The 14,449-nt window shown below is 44.2% G+C and overlaps 1 protein-coding gene across 4 annotated transcripts in view; it reads left to right on the forward strand.

Moving 5' to 3' along the window:
* rngo (DNA damage inducible 1 homolog rngo) overlaps positions 1 to 14,449 on the forward strand; it is a 116,950-nt gene that overhangs the window by 17,133 nt on the left and 85,368 nt on the right. For 2 of the 4 annotated variants that reach the window (XM_037419744.2, XM_037419751.2), the window contains one exon: positions 11,152 to 11,298. The exons of the other annotated variants lie outside the window; for them this stretch is intronic. In XM_037419744.2, the coding sequence (XP_037275641.1) occupies positions 11,152 to 11,298 (147 nt within the window). The remainder of the gene's footprint in view (positions 1 to 11,151; positions 11,299 to 14,449) is intronic. 4 annotated transcript variants of the gene reach the window in all.

Consider the following 14,449-nt stretch of genomic DNA (forward strand, 5'->3'; position numbering starts at 1 on the left):
TGCTCGGAACGAGTTGATCGGCGGTGAACCGTTTTTATGTACGCGTGCTTGTCTATGCGTAGCTTGTCGTGGTAAAGTAGAAACATGTACTTCAATCGATCGTGTTGCCGCCTTGCCTGCAATGTATCCAGGTCACCTTTATTTAACAGTTCACTGGGTGACGTAAGAGCACTGTAGCAATTATATACAAATCGGATTGCTTTTCCTTGAATCATTTTAAGTGTTTTAATATTTACTTGGCTATGAGGGTCCCAAAGCACAGATGAGTACTCGAGGATCGGACCGATAAAAGTTTTATATGCAATTAATTTTAATTTTGGGGTAGATTTATGCAAAAAACGTCTTAGAAATGCTAGTTTCTGTAAAGCTTTCTTTTCAATGTAGAAAACATGCTCATTCCACTTAAAATTTGCACTTAATACTACCCCCAAATATTTATAAGTTTTAACAAACGATAGTTTTTGACCATTGATGGAATATGAGTGTTTCAAAGGAAGCCGCTTGCGCGTAACAATCATAGCTACCGTTTTCTTTTCATTAATCTTCATTTGCCACACTGCACACCAAGATGATGTTTTTGTTAACGCTGCGTTTAAAAGAACCTGGTCGTCTGCACTACGTATTTCCTGATAAAGAATGCAATCATCTGCAAATAACTTAATAGAAATTGGGATATCATTGGCAATGTCGTCTATAAAAATTAAAAAAAGAAGTGGCCCAAGCACTGAGCCCTGAGGGATTCCCGATTTCACCGGTGGTGAATCAGACTGGACGCTATTTATAGAAACTATTTGATTTCGATAAGAAAGGTAGGCATCAATTTATGAAGTTAATGTACGGTTTTTTAGTATAGGTTTAAGCTTCGGAAGTTTTGGATGCGACACGCGATCAAATGCTTTTTCGAAGTCTAGGAAAATCATGTCAATCTGGCCTTGCCATCTAGAATAGCTGCAATGTCATGAACGGTTTCCAACAGTTGTGTGACGGTTGAGAATCCTTTTCGAAAGCTGTGTTGTCGGTCTTTGATTAAAATATTTTCCCCGAGAAAAACTCAGAGATGCTGGAATATAATATGTTCTAATACCTTCGCGCATGAGCAAAGCAGAAAAATCGGTCTATACCGGAGACAAGAGAAGTGTTAGGCGATTGGGGTATAGGGATAATTTTTCAGAATATCCAGTCATCTGAAAGCACGCGCTGTGACAGTGACTTCTGAAAAATGATGCACGAAAACTTCGAGCACCATTCAGCATACCTCACAAGGAACGCGTTAGGTATGCTATCAATACCAGGCGTCTCTTTGGGATCTATGTTAAGAAGCAGAGACAAGATTCCTTCCTCAGATATTGCAAGGTCACTTATTGGTGGGATATCATGAAGCGCTTTTGAACATGTCTTTCTCCCATCGTCATCAGTAAACACTGAACAAAAAAATGTGTTAAATGATTCTGCAATAGTTTCTTTGTTAGTTACGATAGCTCCATTTACCCATATATTATGAAAATGCTTCTTTTTTGGGGCAAAATGCTGCCAGAATTTCGCTGGGGATGACAGCAATAAGTTTTCTAAAGTGACGTTATAGTACTGATCTTTTGCTTTCTTGATACTGTCTTTTAATTCTTTACGCATGTTACTGAGTTTATGCATGGTCGACGAGGTGGGGTTCTGACGATGCTGTTTTCTTATGCTGTTTGCCTTTTGCCCCAAACGAACAACTGGCATAGTAATCCATGGGCTACCATTTTTTATTTTCACTTTTTCTGGCACAAAGTCATGAACGCACTGCAACAAAAGGTTTTTGAAGAAATACCAAAGGTTGTTAACAGTACAAGTACTACATTCGGAAAGTAATGTGAATCGAGAAAAATGTAAGTCTGATGTGGCCAGTATTTCTACGTGTTTTGCACGTGAGAAGACAGACACCATGCGTTCTTCCCTCTTGCCTTTTGGAACTTCATTAAGATTAATGCTCATGTAAACCAATTTGTGATCGGATATTTCATCAAGCACATTGGTGTCTGCCACACGACGTAGCATGCTGTTGCTAATGAAAAATAGATCCAGAGTTGTAGCAGTAGCATTCTGTATGCGGGTTGGTTGCTTAACTAGTTGAGTTAAATCATGAAAAAGGACTATATCGACTAAACGTTTCGCTGCATTTGAAGACGGTACAGGAAATTAGTATCCCATATAACTTAATGAACGTTGAATTCACCGCCAACTATTATATTACTAGAGCAACTGTGGACCATGCAAAGAAATTCATTTAGCTTATCGAAGAATGCTTTGTCTGTGCCTGGGGGGCGGAAAAAAGCGCCGACTATGAACTTAAGATCGCCTTTGTCTACTTTAACAATTACGCATTCAAGATCTGGTATATGAGCTAATCTTTCAACTTGTAAGGTTTCCTTAAATATGATCGCAACTCCGCCGCCTCGACTACTCCTATCTTTGCGATAGATGCGGTAACCCTGGGGAGTGATCTCATCGTGACTAACCTCGGTGCGAAGCCAGGTTTTAGTAATGATCAAAAGATGAGGGTGATACGTTAACACAACACTGTCTAAATCATTGCTTTTTACTAGAATACTACGGGCGTTAATATTTAGGCATCGAAAAAGTCCCCCGTTCTTGTCCTCTCATTTGCTGCGAGTTACTCTGGTAAGCGGTCTGCTCGCAGAGACCAGACGGAGCGACGGCGATCGGCCCCGCTACCCGCAGACTGCGGTCGCCGCGACGCGCAACAACTGGTGGCAGCGGTGGGATGCCATCAGCAACCTTCCTTCCGAACCCTAACAACTGGTGGCAGCGGTGGGATGCCATCAGGGACCTTCCTTTGAACCGCAACAACTGGACCATTCCATGCTGAACTTCATCTAATGTTAGCAAACGATAGTCAGTCTTAATTTTATCATGTACAAGTTTAACCTTTGTGCCCGATTTCCTAATATCTGAAGTGCTGTTCGATAGAAACTTCCTGACGTGCCGAGTGCTTGCAGAGAAATCCTCCGAGACTGAGATTCTCTTCCCTTTTAATTTGAAGCAACTTTTGAGAACGTTAACTTTTTCCCTGTGGTGGAAAAACTTCACAATCACTGGCCGATTTTTACCATGCTGCCTTCGCCCTAGCCTATGAATTCGCTCGACTGAGTTTACATTCACGTCTAAAACATGCCTGAACACATTGCAGACTACGCTATCTGTGAGATCGTCAGAGGCGTCATCACTCTTTTCCGGTATGCCGAGCACAACAAGGTTGTTACGCCTGCTTCTGTCCTCTAAATGAATGAGCTTACGTTCTAAGTCTTGAACCGTATTTTCCAGGCTGCGAAGTTTATCGCTGAATCCTTTAATTATCTCAGAAGTTTCCTCCACAGTTTTTAATTTCAGCTCGATATCATCAAGCCTTTTTTGGATGTTGTTTTGACCTCCAATCAACTGTGACAACAATTCCGCAGTGGAGGGTCCTGGATTGGATTCAACGTCCCCGCATAGCGTCAGTAGGGACAAGAATACTTGCTTAATGTTACAATACAAGGTATACAAGCACGTCAGCTGGACCAAATAACGATTGCTAGTTTTAACAGATGATACTTCGTTACTAACCTGCACGTAGAAAAGAAGAGGCTTGAACATGGTGCTACAAGATGGCCAGCCGACGTGCCCACTGAAGGAATCCGGGGATTGGAGGCGTCTTTTATCCACTTGAATTGACATTGATGGCGCTGGAAGCAAAGTTGCCCAACCCTCGTCAATGATGGCTGACGCTTGCGTGGAAGTAGCTTTACGTTCTTTGATGACAAAGTTGGTCGCATCTTGGTGTGCGCTGGCCATTACTGTTGCACCTCACAGGAATATCTGCACGTAGAAAAGAAGCGGCTTAAACATGGTGCTACAAGATGACCAGCCGACGTGCCCACTTTGATTCGAAAGACCCTGATTTTAAAGTTTTCTTTAATTTTCTCCCCTGTTCTCGCGGGTTAAGCTACTAAGGGAAATAGGAGTACTTGGAGCGTTTTCTAACTACACCTGCAGCAGTACTCGTTACCTCGTTTACTTCGGTTGCCTTTCCTGAGGACTGCACCCTCGCCATTTTCCGATCAAGAATGCAGTGTTCCACTGATAGCAGCACAATCTTGACCAAGGTGTACCGGGTGCTCAGCGATAACTCGAGGTAAGCGCGAGAGATAGATGATTACTGGTGTGTGATAGAAACACACCCCAAATATGCCTTTTTTTGTAAACAAAGCCACAACTTCCGGTGGCGAGGGCACCATTTTGCCGCATCACAACCTCCTTCGGCACACTGGCTGCCGACAGCAGTAAACTTAATGTTTGAAAAAGAGCGAAATCGGAGCAACGGTGTAACAGAGGGTTGATTGTAAGAGACGTTGCCGCGCAAGCGGGATGTGCATATGACAGATTTCCAAAGGCGCCGCCGGGAACGCAGCGGAACTACCCCTTAATCCGTCGATCACCTTCCGTGCATTGCCGTTAGCAGCGCAGAACAATATGTGATGATGTCACTTCACTTAAGCTCATTCACATGTCCATATTTGCTATCATGAAATCATTCCGGAACTACGAAGAGAGTATACATGCTGAAGTAGCAGCACAGCTGATGTACGACTCCTCAGACTTCGACATGTGCGCGTACGTTTGTATGGCGATTTATTAGCGAAAACTGGCGTGGCTATACACGAAACGTGTTACCATAGTATGTCAAGCTGAGCGTGCCCCTAGCTAGTTGCGTGCAGTACATCGCCTACTAAGCTCACTCCATCAGTGCCACGCCCTGTAACATATATGCGTGCATTTGCCCTTGCGCAGAGATATCTTTATTATGTAGAGTCTCGGCTGGTTGTCGCCATTGCCGCCACCACCGCCATCATGCAACGTATACTTATCTATATGTATGAAAACTCAAGCAAGAAAATAAAGCCACCTATGTTATGCACCAGCTTGTCACGATGCGCCAACGCGCGCTGATCTCCCACGCGTACTTTTCCCTGTAGATGGGGGCGATGGAAAGGGTTAGGTGCTTATGCGCGCATGTCCCTTGGTGGCGAGAATCATGTGCCTAGGCCTTTCACCGGAACGATTGCGTTAGTTGCCTGGCCACTTCGTGGACCACTTCGATCACTGGGCATGCTCCGTTTGCAAAGGTGTGAAGACTGTTTTGTCGAGCCAATGCGGCAGCAGCGATTTGCCTTCGTTTCCACGAGTGATACACACTTGCAGTCTCATGCACAAAGGCGCGGCAGCTGACTGCGCGCTAAACCGCTAAGCTATGGCAGTACATGATATAGATTGATCAAGATGTTTATAGTTGCTAGATTTGTCGCGATGATGGTCCGCCGCATTCATCAGTAGCCGTCGTCACGCTCCAGTGAATTTTCACGCAGGCATCACCGCACATGTGCCGAAGTTGTAGTAATCACTGCATGCTCTACTGAGGCTCTTATCGCAAATGCGCAAGATCGTAAGTTCTTTACAGTGACATATGTGAACGACTATTTGTGAACATGGAATATTCCAGTTAGCTTGAATATTCGAAATATTCAACTATGTGATTATCGAATTAGTTACGAAGGTTATAAATACAATTTTTGATGAATATTTGCACACCCCTAATTATAATAAGAAAAATTTTCATTCACCAGCTTAAGTTCACAGGGGTCAGTGTTGTCACGAGCCCAAATTAATGAACTAATTAGGCCACTAAACCAAATTTGGTGAAGTTCTTTCTGAAAAGGTTGAGTAAAAGCAGCAATTTTATAGTAATTTTGTTAGAGACAAGCTTTTATGCAAACATGCAATGCAATGTTATTGCATTAGAACTTAGACGCCCTAGTCACAGCCTCAGCTTTATATTGAAGAGGCAGCATGCCGTACTTATGCTCGGTACTACAGACTTGGCAGTTAGTTTTAAATGCCAGAGGGTTCTCGGGGTGCCGCTTATTGCTTTTATTGCTGTTTCGTTGTTTATGGGACAGACGACACAGCTCCGCTCCTTGGAACTTTCCTGCTTTGCCTGCTTGGTCACTACATTCGTTCTTTGCGAATGGGTAACATGGCCTGGCCTGCATAGCGCGGAGATAGTGCGCCCTATGTTCGAGTGACACAGGAGTATCTATTTCTATATAGTCCAGGAGCCACCCTTATGAATTTAGCACTCACGCAGGCATAGATTGGTGGAAACAGCAATGCCATGGTAGCTTTTGGGTGCTGCTATCCTACAATTTTCGGTTCTGTAGGATGGAAGAATATCTTTTTCTATTTCACGAACTTTCAGACTTGACAAAATAATTTGAGCGTGGTGATCACTTTGTCAAATCGAGTTTCAACTGAGCATCGAAATTCCTTCAGTAATTCTAAGCTTGTTATTTCAGGTTTAATGACTGCATTTCAATAAAAATAACTTCAAAAGGTATAGCTGCCACTGTTTACCTAACATCAAATATGCTGAAATGTATTCCTTGTTTGTATTTTGCACATTAAAAAAATTTATACATGTTCCAGACTTGTGGTGTATATAGAGCAGAAACCAGTCAGTGTGAAGTCCTTCGTCTAGGAATTTCTAAGCTTCCCTCGTTAAGTGATGCTTTCTTCCGACTAGAGTGATTCAATTGAAGGTGTACACACACCCCTCTTTCTTTTTTATGGAATACCTCTTTACTCCTGACTTGTCCTGCTTGCGATGGCGGCCTCCCATTGTGCTTCAGCCCTACTTTCCTAATTGCCCTCACCTCCTGCTTTAGTAAAACCATGTCCTGCATGTTACAGGAAAAGTAGACGACGCAAACCACCAGGAAAGAATAACCTAAAGGAAAGAGCGTAAACTCGCAACTAACTTTATTCCTGCAAAAAGTCACAGCTTTGCTGCAAAGGCGAAGCAATTAACAAAGGCGAAGCAATGAACGCGATAGCAACAAATTGGAAGGTCATGCGCAAAATTGCAGGCAAATCGAAACGTGCCCGGTGTTTCTCGCGTACAAATGACGCACGAAACGTACTCACAGGTACAGATGAACGCGAATAAGGGTCTCAGTTGTTACTTTGCTGTGTCGGAAAAGTGCGCCCTTTTCGCAAACAAAGACTGTGCAATGAGTGCAGTAACCTTTGTGCGCCCGGTAACTACAACAGAATCGTTCTGGTGAAAGTCCAAGGCACACGACTGTCCCCAGCACTAGGTAAGCGAGCACAGGCATGAGCATCCACCCTGCCCCCTCTCCATGTGGCTGATGAGAGAGCGCACCGCTGCGTGGTGATGATCTGGCATCGCACGCTCATTGCGCCATCTCGCTGGTAATGCTGCAAACACGATAGTTTCCCCGAGATGCCCTTGAACAGCGGTAAGTAGTAGATATATATAGCTTTTCATTTAAAGGGTGAGAGAGGTGCTTCTTCGTGGCTCGGTGGCTAACGCCTCACACTCATAATTCAGAAGCCTAAGGTTTGATTCCGTGCATGGTAGTTTTTTTCTGGATCATTTTTCTTTCTTGCGTTTTCATTTATATAGATACGTAATAACATACGGTGAATGACAGCGACGCCAACGCACAGGTCGGCGTTTTTTTGTTTGCAGTCGAGAGTGTCCATATAACTGTTATCACAATAAATTGAGTGCAATATATCCACCATCATGCCACACATGTGCAATAACACACCATACGTCGCATTGCACAACCGGACACTCGGTGCACGTGCTATTTCGAAAACCTATGAAAAAATTTAAACCCAGCTAAACGCAGTTTCACCAACATACCGCTACTAGAGATATGTTTTTTTTTTCCTGGTTAGGCATGTTTCTAGAGTCTCTTGCCCAATCACCTCCTTGCTTCTACATGGTGTGGTGATATTGGAAAATCTTGCCTCACATCCACCGGTGCTGCAGTGCATAGCTAAATGCGCCGAAATATTATTCTTGATAGAAAGATCATGCTCCCTTGCTTGATAGTTTACACATCGGCCGGTCATACTGATGTAAACCCTTGCACAGGAGAGCGGAATTTTATAGACCACTCCCACCGCACAGGTGATGTGGGGCCTTGCATGCCATTTACTCAACACAGGGGCAGGCATGGGTCCCCTTGAAATCTGTGAGCACAGGTTCAACAGTTTCCTTGGTGCAGAAAACACCATAGGTACTTTGTGCTTATTGGCCCCCTTTTTAAGATTGTATGTGGAATGACTACTGGTCTCTTTTCGAAGTGCTCACATTCTTTCTTTTTCCCTTTAGTCTTTTGAAGCAGGCATTCTGCTGCTCCCGCAAGTAATGAGCGAGGATACCCAGCTGAATATAGCCAGCGTACCTGGTTGTTAAAACTTTCCTGCAATCAGTCAGGGCAAGACATGGCAACACACCTTCCAAGCATATACTTGAGTACTTTAGTTTGGGCAGCGTCATAAAGCATCACCTCTTTGCGCCAACAAAACGAGGAGGTCCAAAAGATGCGCTTCTCTGCCAGAGTGAGACTCAAATATATAAACTGGCTGAATATAGCCAGCGTACCTGGTTGTTAAAACTTTCCTGCAATCAGTCAGGGTAAGACATGGCAACACACCTTCCAAGCATATACTTGAGTACTTTAGATTGGGCAGCGTCATAAAGCATCACCTCTTTGCGCCAACAAAACGAGGAGGTCCAAAAGATGCGCTTCTCTGCCAGAGTGATACTCAAATATATAAACTGAATTTTTTCGTTAGTAGGTAGCTCATGCATAAAGGACTGCCCCTTCGCATGTTGTCAAAGTTTCTATAAGATTTCATTCACCAAGTTAGTGGATGTTAAGCCTGGTTTAGCATTTAAAACTCCCAAAAAGTAATCCACATACCTGTACACTCTGCGCACATTTGCATTGTCAAGAGCCTGAGCTAACACTCTGTCAAACAAAGCTAAAAATAAACTCCGCAGTACAAGTGTCGCACATGAGCAGATACGTGTGCCGTCGCATTAAGGATAATCCTGCCCTTCATGCATCACAAACTTTGAACACAGATAAAACTCTAAAAGAGTCATGAAATTATCTACAGAAATACCTGCACTCCTCTCAAATGCCAATACGCCATTATCTGCAATGTTGGATTTTGCTACTTTGAAAAATTCCACATGCGGCAATGAATAAAATATATCCTCAACATCTACCGAGAATGCATAGCTTCCCCCTTTAATATCAAGCAAATACTAGGTAACATCAGTGGAATTTCTTATAACAAAAAAATCTTCTATAGGGATCATGTTTAGTTGCTTCAACAGATATATGCTCACTACATTCGACCACTCAGTGTGGCAGTCTGATCTTTGTCAAGGTAACTTGTCATTTCACATTGCCACATTTCATTGTTGCCTGAATAAGAACTCATGACCATTGTTGTTGCATGTAGCAGCTGAAGTGCCATACTGCTAAGCACATGAAGGAATGAGATAACATTAACCAATATATATATAAAAAAAACGACGTTTCGAAGCCGGGCTGGTTTTTTCTAGGGGGAGAAGGCCCGAGATGTGCGATGCTTAGTTGCTTGCCGTGCGGGAGAGGCTTGCCGTAAGTTCTCGCAAGCTCTAGAAAAGGAAAGAGACCCTTGCTGGTGGCTCCTCCTTTTTGAATCCTGGCACATTCAGCAGATAGAAAGAAACAAAATGCAATGGTAAACCAGTGTGCATAGAAACTGAGCTAGGCGAACACCAACGTACATAGAGCCACAATGAACATGTGACTGCGCTGATGTATCCTTAATGGGGCTATTTAAAACAGCCCTCATCATCATCAACTGTTCGGCCAGACAAGTCACTCAAGAAGAACTTGTTCTTGGGCAAGTTGGTGCATGAGTTTGCTAAATGTGTTAATTTTGGTGCAAAGCACAAAAAAATTAAAAAAAAAACAGACAGGGGAACAACAAAGTACCAACTGTTTATTGCCGGCAAAGGCCGGAAATCGAGAAAACTTCCACACATGCGCAGTGGGGTGAAAGTGTGATGTCGACATGTCAGTACGTAAGCTGCTTAGTAATCAGAGCTATCCCTTTTTTTAATTGACAACTTATGTGTTGAGGTCACACTTTCATGCCACTGTGCATGCGTGAAAGTTTTTTTGAGTTCCAGCCTTTGCCAGCAATAAACAGTTGGTAGCTTGCTGCTGCACTGTCTTTTTCCTCTGTCTTTTTTTGTGTTTTTAGCTTTGCACTGAAATTAACATGTTGAGCATCTCGACCTTTCAAATTTTCGAAATCATTCCTATTTACTCGTTACAAACTGTGCTTGCAAATGTGCTGGGCAGCCACTGTGCATTTACAAAATTGCTCAGTGAGGTATCGGGAAGCAGATGGGAGTGTCAGTCATTGTTGGTAGTGAGCTCTTTGAGTGCAGTGTTATGCTTCAAGAGCTTGTTGTTTCTTGCAGATAGACTGTCAGAAATATCCGACTGCTTGGCTAGTCCACGGTAGAATTGGCAAGTTGCAAACAGGGTTCCTGTAGAATCTTTATATTTGGTGCTCTTCAAGCTCACCAGTTGATTTTGAGGAGCTCCGTTTGATTAGCTTTCGAGATTGAGGGTCGGTGTCCACACCAATCATGAATGATCTATTATCAGTTTTTGCAGCCTGCAGTGTGAAGCAGTCGAGAAGGTTCCTTGAAGTGCAGCACGAAGGAGACTTGTCCACACGGAAATTTACATGGCCAAAATGTCAAAAAAGCTTTGATGCACCAAGAAACGATACCTAAAGCGACGCACCATTTTTTCTCTCACAGTGCCTGCCTGCGCATGTGTATTCGTTTTTTTCTACAACTGAAGTTCAATGCGAAAAAGCTACCGCCTAAGTTTCTCATTATGCCTTCTACTATGACACTAGCACATGCAGAACTTTGCCTATCATTTGTCTCATAGCAGGTGTCAATGTCCTAGTACTTTTTTGTCGCCAGATCTCACGAGCAGGAACAAAAATAGCGCCATCTTAAACAGCCGTTTTCTTTCTTGCCATTTGGTGCGTAATGAAACGATCTGCTGCAGTTGGCAGCTTGCAGGATCAGTTTATTTTCTGGGCCGAGAATGCAGTCGAGCAAGCTGGACGGTGGGACAAGTGTCTGGTTTTGTTTGCGTGAAGTGTGTTTATCATGTTTCAAGCACCGCCCTACTCCTCCTCCCCAACCAGGGACTGATATGAGCCTGGGCCCACGTGGGGCCGAGGAAGAAGAGCCGGCCTTCATCCGAGATATGATTCTCAAAAGCCCAGACCAGCTTGCCCTTCTGAAGCACAACAACCCACAGCTGGCCGATGCACTGCTGTCAGGCGACCTGGGTGAGATAGATCGCTGGAGCTAATTAGCGGGCCTGATAGCGATGAAAGATAGCAGAGTACACTTTAATTTTGTGCCTGCACATTCAAAAAATGAATGCTCCCTGATGTACCAATTATAGTAGTTTATAGGAAGTTCCTGTTATGTCCAGCCTTTGTATCGTCATTGCTAATTAATAGTCTCATCCATCACACAGACTTTGTAGGTATGACACTTTGCCCCGTAGCAGCAAGTCGAATGTGTTGTCATCATTTTCAACTAGAAAAAAAAAGGCACAAAAAGCGGTGTACACTTCTTAATAACATTGCAGAATATGGTCAAAATTTGTGTGGCTATGTGGGCCTGTTGGAAAGGTTTGTTGTGGCACATGGAATTTGGTCTCGGCATGCCCTCATTTGTTCGAATGCTGCAACAAAGTAGTGCAGTTTTAGAACTCATTGTCAACAGTTAGTAGCACTTTAGTACTTTTTTGGGGGGTTCGATGTGTGCACCATCTCAGCTTGGCTGTAAGTCTGTATCCACTCAATAGCCTTTACTGTCGCTTTGAATGGACTGACAACTCAATTTTATGGGGCCTGTTTTTTTTTTTTTAGCGAATGGAAAGTTTACCGGTGAGAGTGTGTAATCACGAAAACGTCATGTGTAAACAGTGTGAAACATTTGTGATCAGAATGTTTCCATCTGCGGCAAGTATGAAGTTGTATGCATAATTGACGACCCATGCTGTAAACAGTGAGCGGGAGAGCAGTTCATATGTGAATGCGGTAGTTTGCTACGCATGTGTGTACTCTACGTGCATGCGCCGCGGCTCAACATGCTCTATAGGCTACGGTTAAGGCGCAGCCGCTTCTCACTACGCAACTATTTATACCTCTTAAGCAGTTCAGAATTGGGCGGGAATCAATAATAACATGCTTACTGTAATCTTGAGGACTACTTGTGGCGTACATGACAGCGTCAGCCTGCATGACTCGTAGCCAAAACGCTCCTCGACCCCTAACTCGACCTCAAGGAAACCTGAAGACTTCAACGTGGAAACAGTCCTCAAGGATTCTTTGAGGTAAAGTTTCGAGTGGAGGAGCGTTTATTTATACGGGCCTAAGCACAGCAAAGTGATAGACTCAATGATCCAGCTTCAAGCCTCTCTGGTGAGGCTATGTGGCATACCGGTTTTTCGTTGCCTTAAACACAAATGAAAAATATAAATTGCAAACAGGATGCTGGAATCCGTCACTGTGGTCACTGCGACGAGCGAGCCGTAGGGGCAAAACCCTGAGCGCGGAATTGAAATGAAAAGGAAGAAGAGAAGAGAAGACTGCTGCAGCGAGCGTGCGTGGCCGGCTTCGATGGTTGTCTGGGCTTTCGACCCCGTGTCCTGGGCGCTCGCGCCAGTCGAGCGTGACCTGGACGCCAGCAAGACATTATGGTGTGGGATATCGGCTTAAGCTCGAGCCATCGAGCTACACGAGAAGGTGTGTCTCACCGTGGATGCTACTGCGATAGACTCAACGCTCTGTCGCCCAGTGCTGTGGTCACCGCAACGACGGTGTGCATGAGTGTGGTTTTCTAGACTTCGCGGGAGCGAAGCATGCTGACCGTAATGACATAGACTTTCTCCTCGCACGGAAGGCACTTTATTGTAGACTTTCCATTTATCATTGTGAGATTCCATCATATGTGTTCCTGTCCTCGTCCGATATAAAGAACGTCTTTGTGTTATCGGGTTGTCTTGAGTGCATCCTATGACCTGGGCCTATTGAGTAAACCCCTTACTCACCACAATTGGCGAGCCTTGCCAGGATCGGCACTTACAATCTTCTAGCTGAAAATCCGTCACGCTCAAGATGCCTGTTAACTTGCAGAGACTACTATGTATTGGAGAGGAGGTCGGTTGGTCTTGCTCCGATTAGAGAGAATGTTGCGAGAAGACCTCGAAAAGGAACGCGAGAGGATTGATTTCGAACTGCAGTACATATGCAAAGATGATAAGGACTATGAGCGTGTAAGACGGGAAGCAGAGAAGCTACTGTCAGAAATACGCACGGCTATCTCAGACATACGAAAGATTGCAAGACTCAAAGCAGCCCGTAATGAGGCTAATGAGGTGAATAGGGTAAAATCTCACCAATACGAGACATATATCGCTGGTTCGCTGACACGCGAAAACGTGAATGACAAAGAACTTGACGTTTTTGCTCCAGATACATAGTCTGCAACTACAGGTGCGAAGCGGGCATGTGGCAACAACACAGTTCGCAGTGATAGAGAGAAAGTTAGTCTTTGCCTTCCTCTTTTAGGACCTGTTAGTCAAACTAACTCTGTTGCAAACAGATCTCAGTCTGTGACTTCAGAACCGTCAAGTGGTTGCGGTAGCAGGAGTGATGTGAAGGAAAGCGCAGCCAGTAACCATGGTACTGTTGACGTGCAGGAAGCTTGTGTACTTCGCGAAAGCACGCCAGCAGAGTGTATGCTAGGCCCGAATCAGACAACTACTACCTTGCCGGCTGAAATGATTGTTCAGAAGCTCAAGTTAAATTAAGTTCCTGACGACATTCCTGAAATAGAGCCGCAAGGGCAAAGGTCGGGCAAGCCAGACCTGAACCCCCAAAGCCCTAGAGCAGTTAGGGACGCCATGAGCTCGATATATGGCTATTGGTACCACTTCAGAACAGATGGGCATCCATCCAGAAGAAGCTTGCCGTGCTGTGGGTACCACCCAGCTGGATACTCAGGTACAGATTTTATGGCTGAGTACTGGTGGTTGTATCTTAGCAGCATCTACAGGGCTCCACGTTACCAAGAAGCTAGCCGAAAAGAAGAACGCTGGTTCTGCGCGAGCACTTGGAAAAAAATCGACCTATAAAGCTGGTGCACTAATACGGAACTGACCTGTGCTCCCATTGTATGTATACTTATGTGATGCCCACTTGCGCCTTTTAAGTATCGTGACATGTCATTTAACAACAAAATAAGTTGAATCGCTCTCCACTTTTGAGATAGGCTCACGTCAAATCTGCGCAAGACATGTTCCTTGGTGAAACGTAGAGAACATATTCAATGTGACATCAGCACGAATGCTGTAAATAGTGCGCTTCTATACTGGTAAATCTTTGAGTGTATATTGAAGTGCTCCCTAAGTGCCAGTGAAACACT

The sequence above is a fragment of the Rhipicephalus microplus genome, chromosome 3 (assembly GCF_043290135.1).
Source record: "Rhipicephalus microplus isolate Deutch F79 chromosome 3, USDA_Rmic, whole genome shotgun sequence".
NCBI lineage: Eukaryota > Metazoa > Arthropoda > Arachnida > Ixodida > Ixodidae > Rhipicephalus > Rhipicephalus microplus.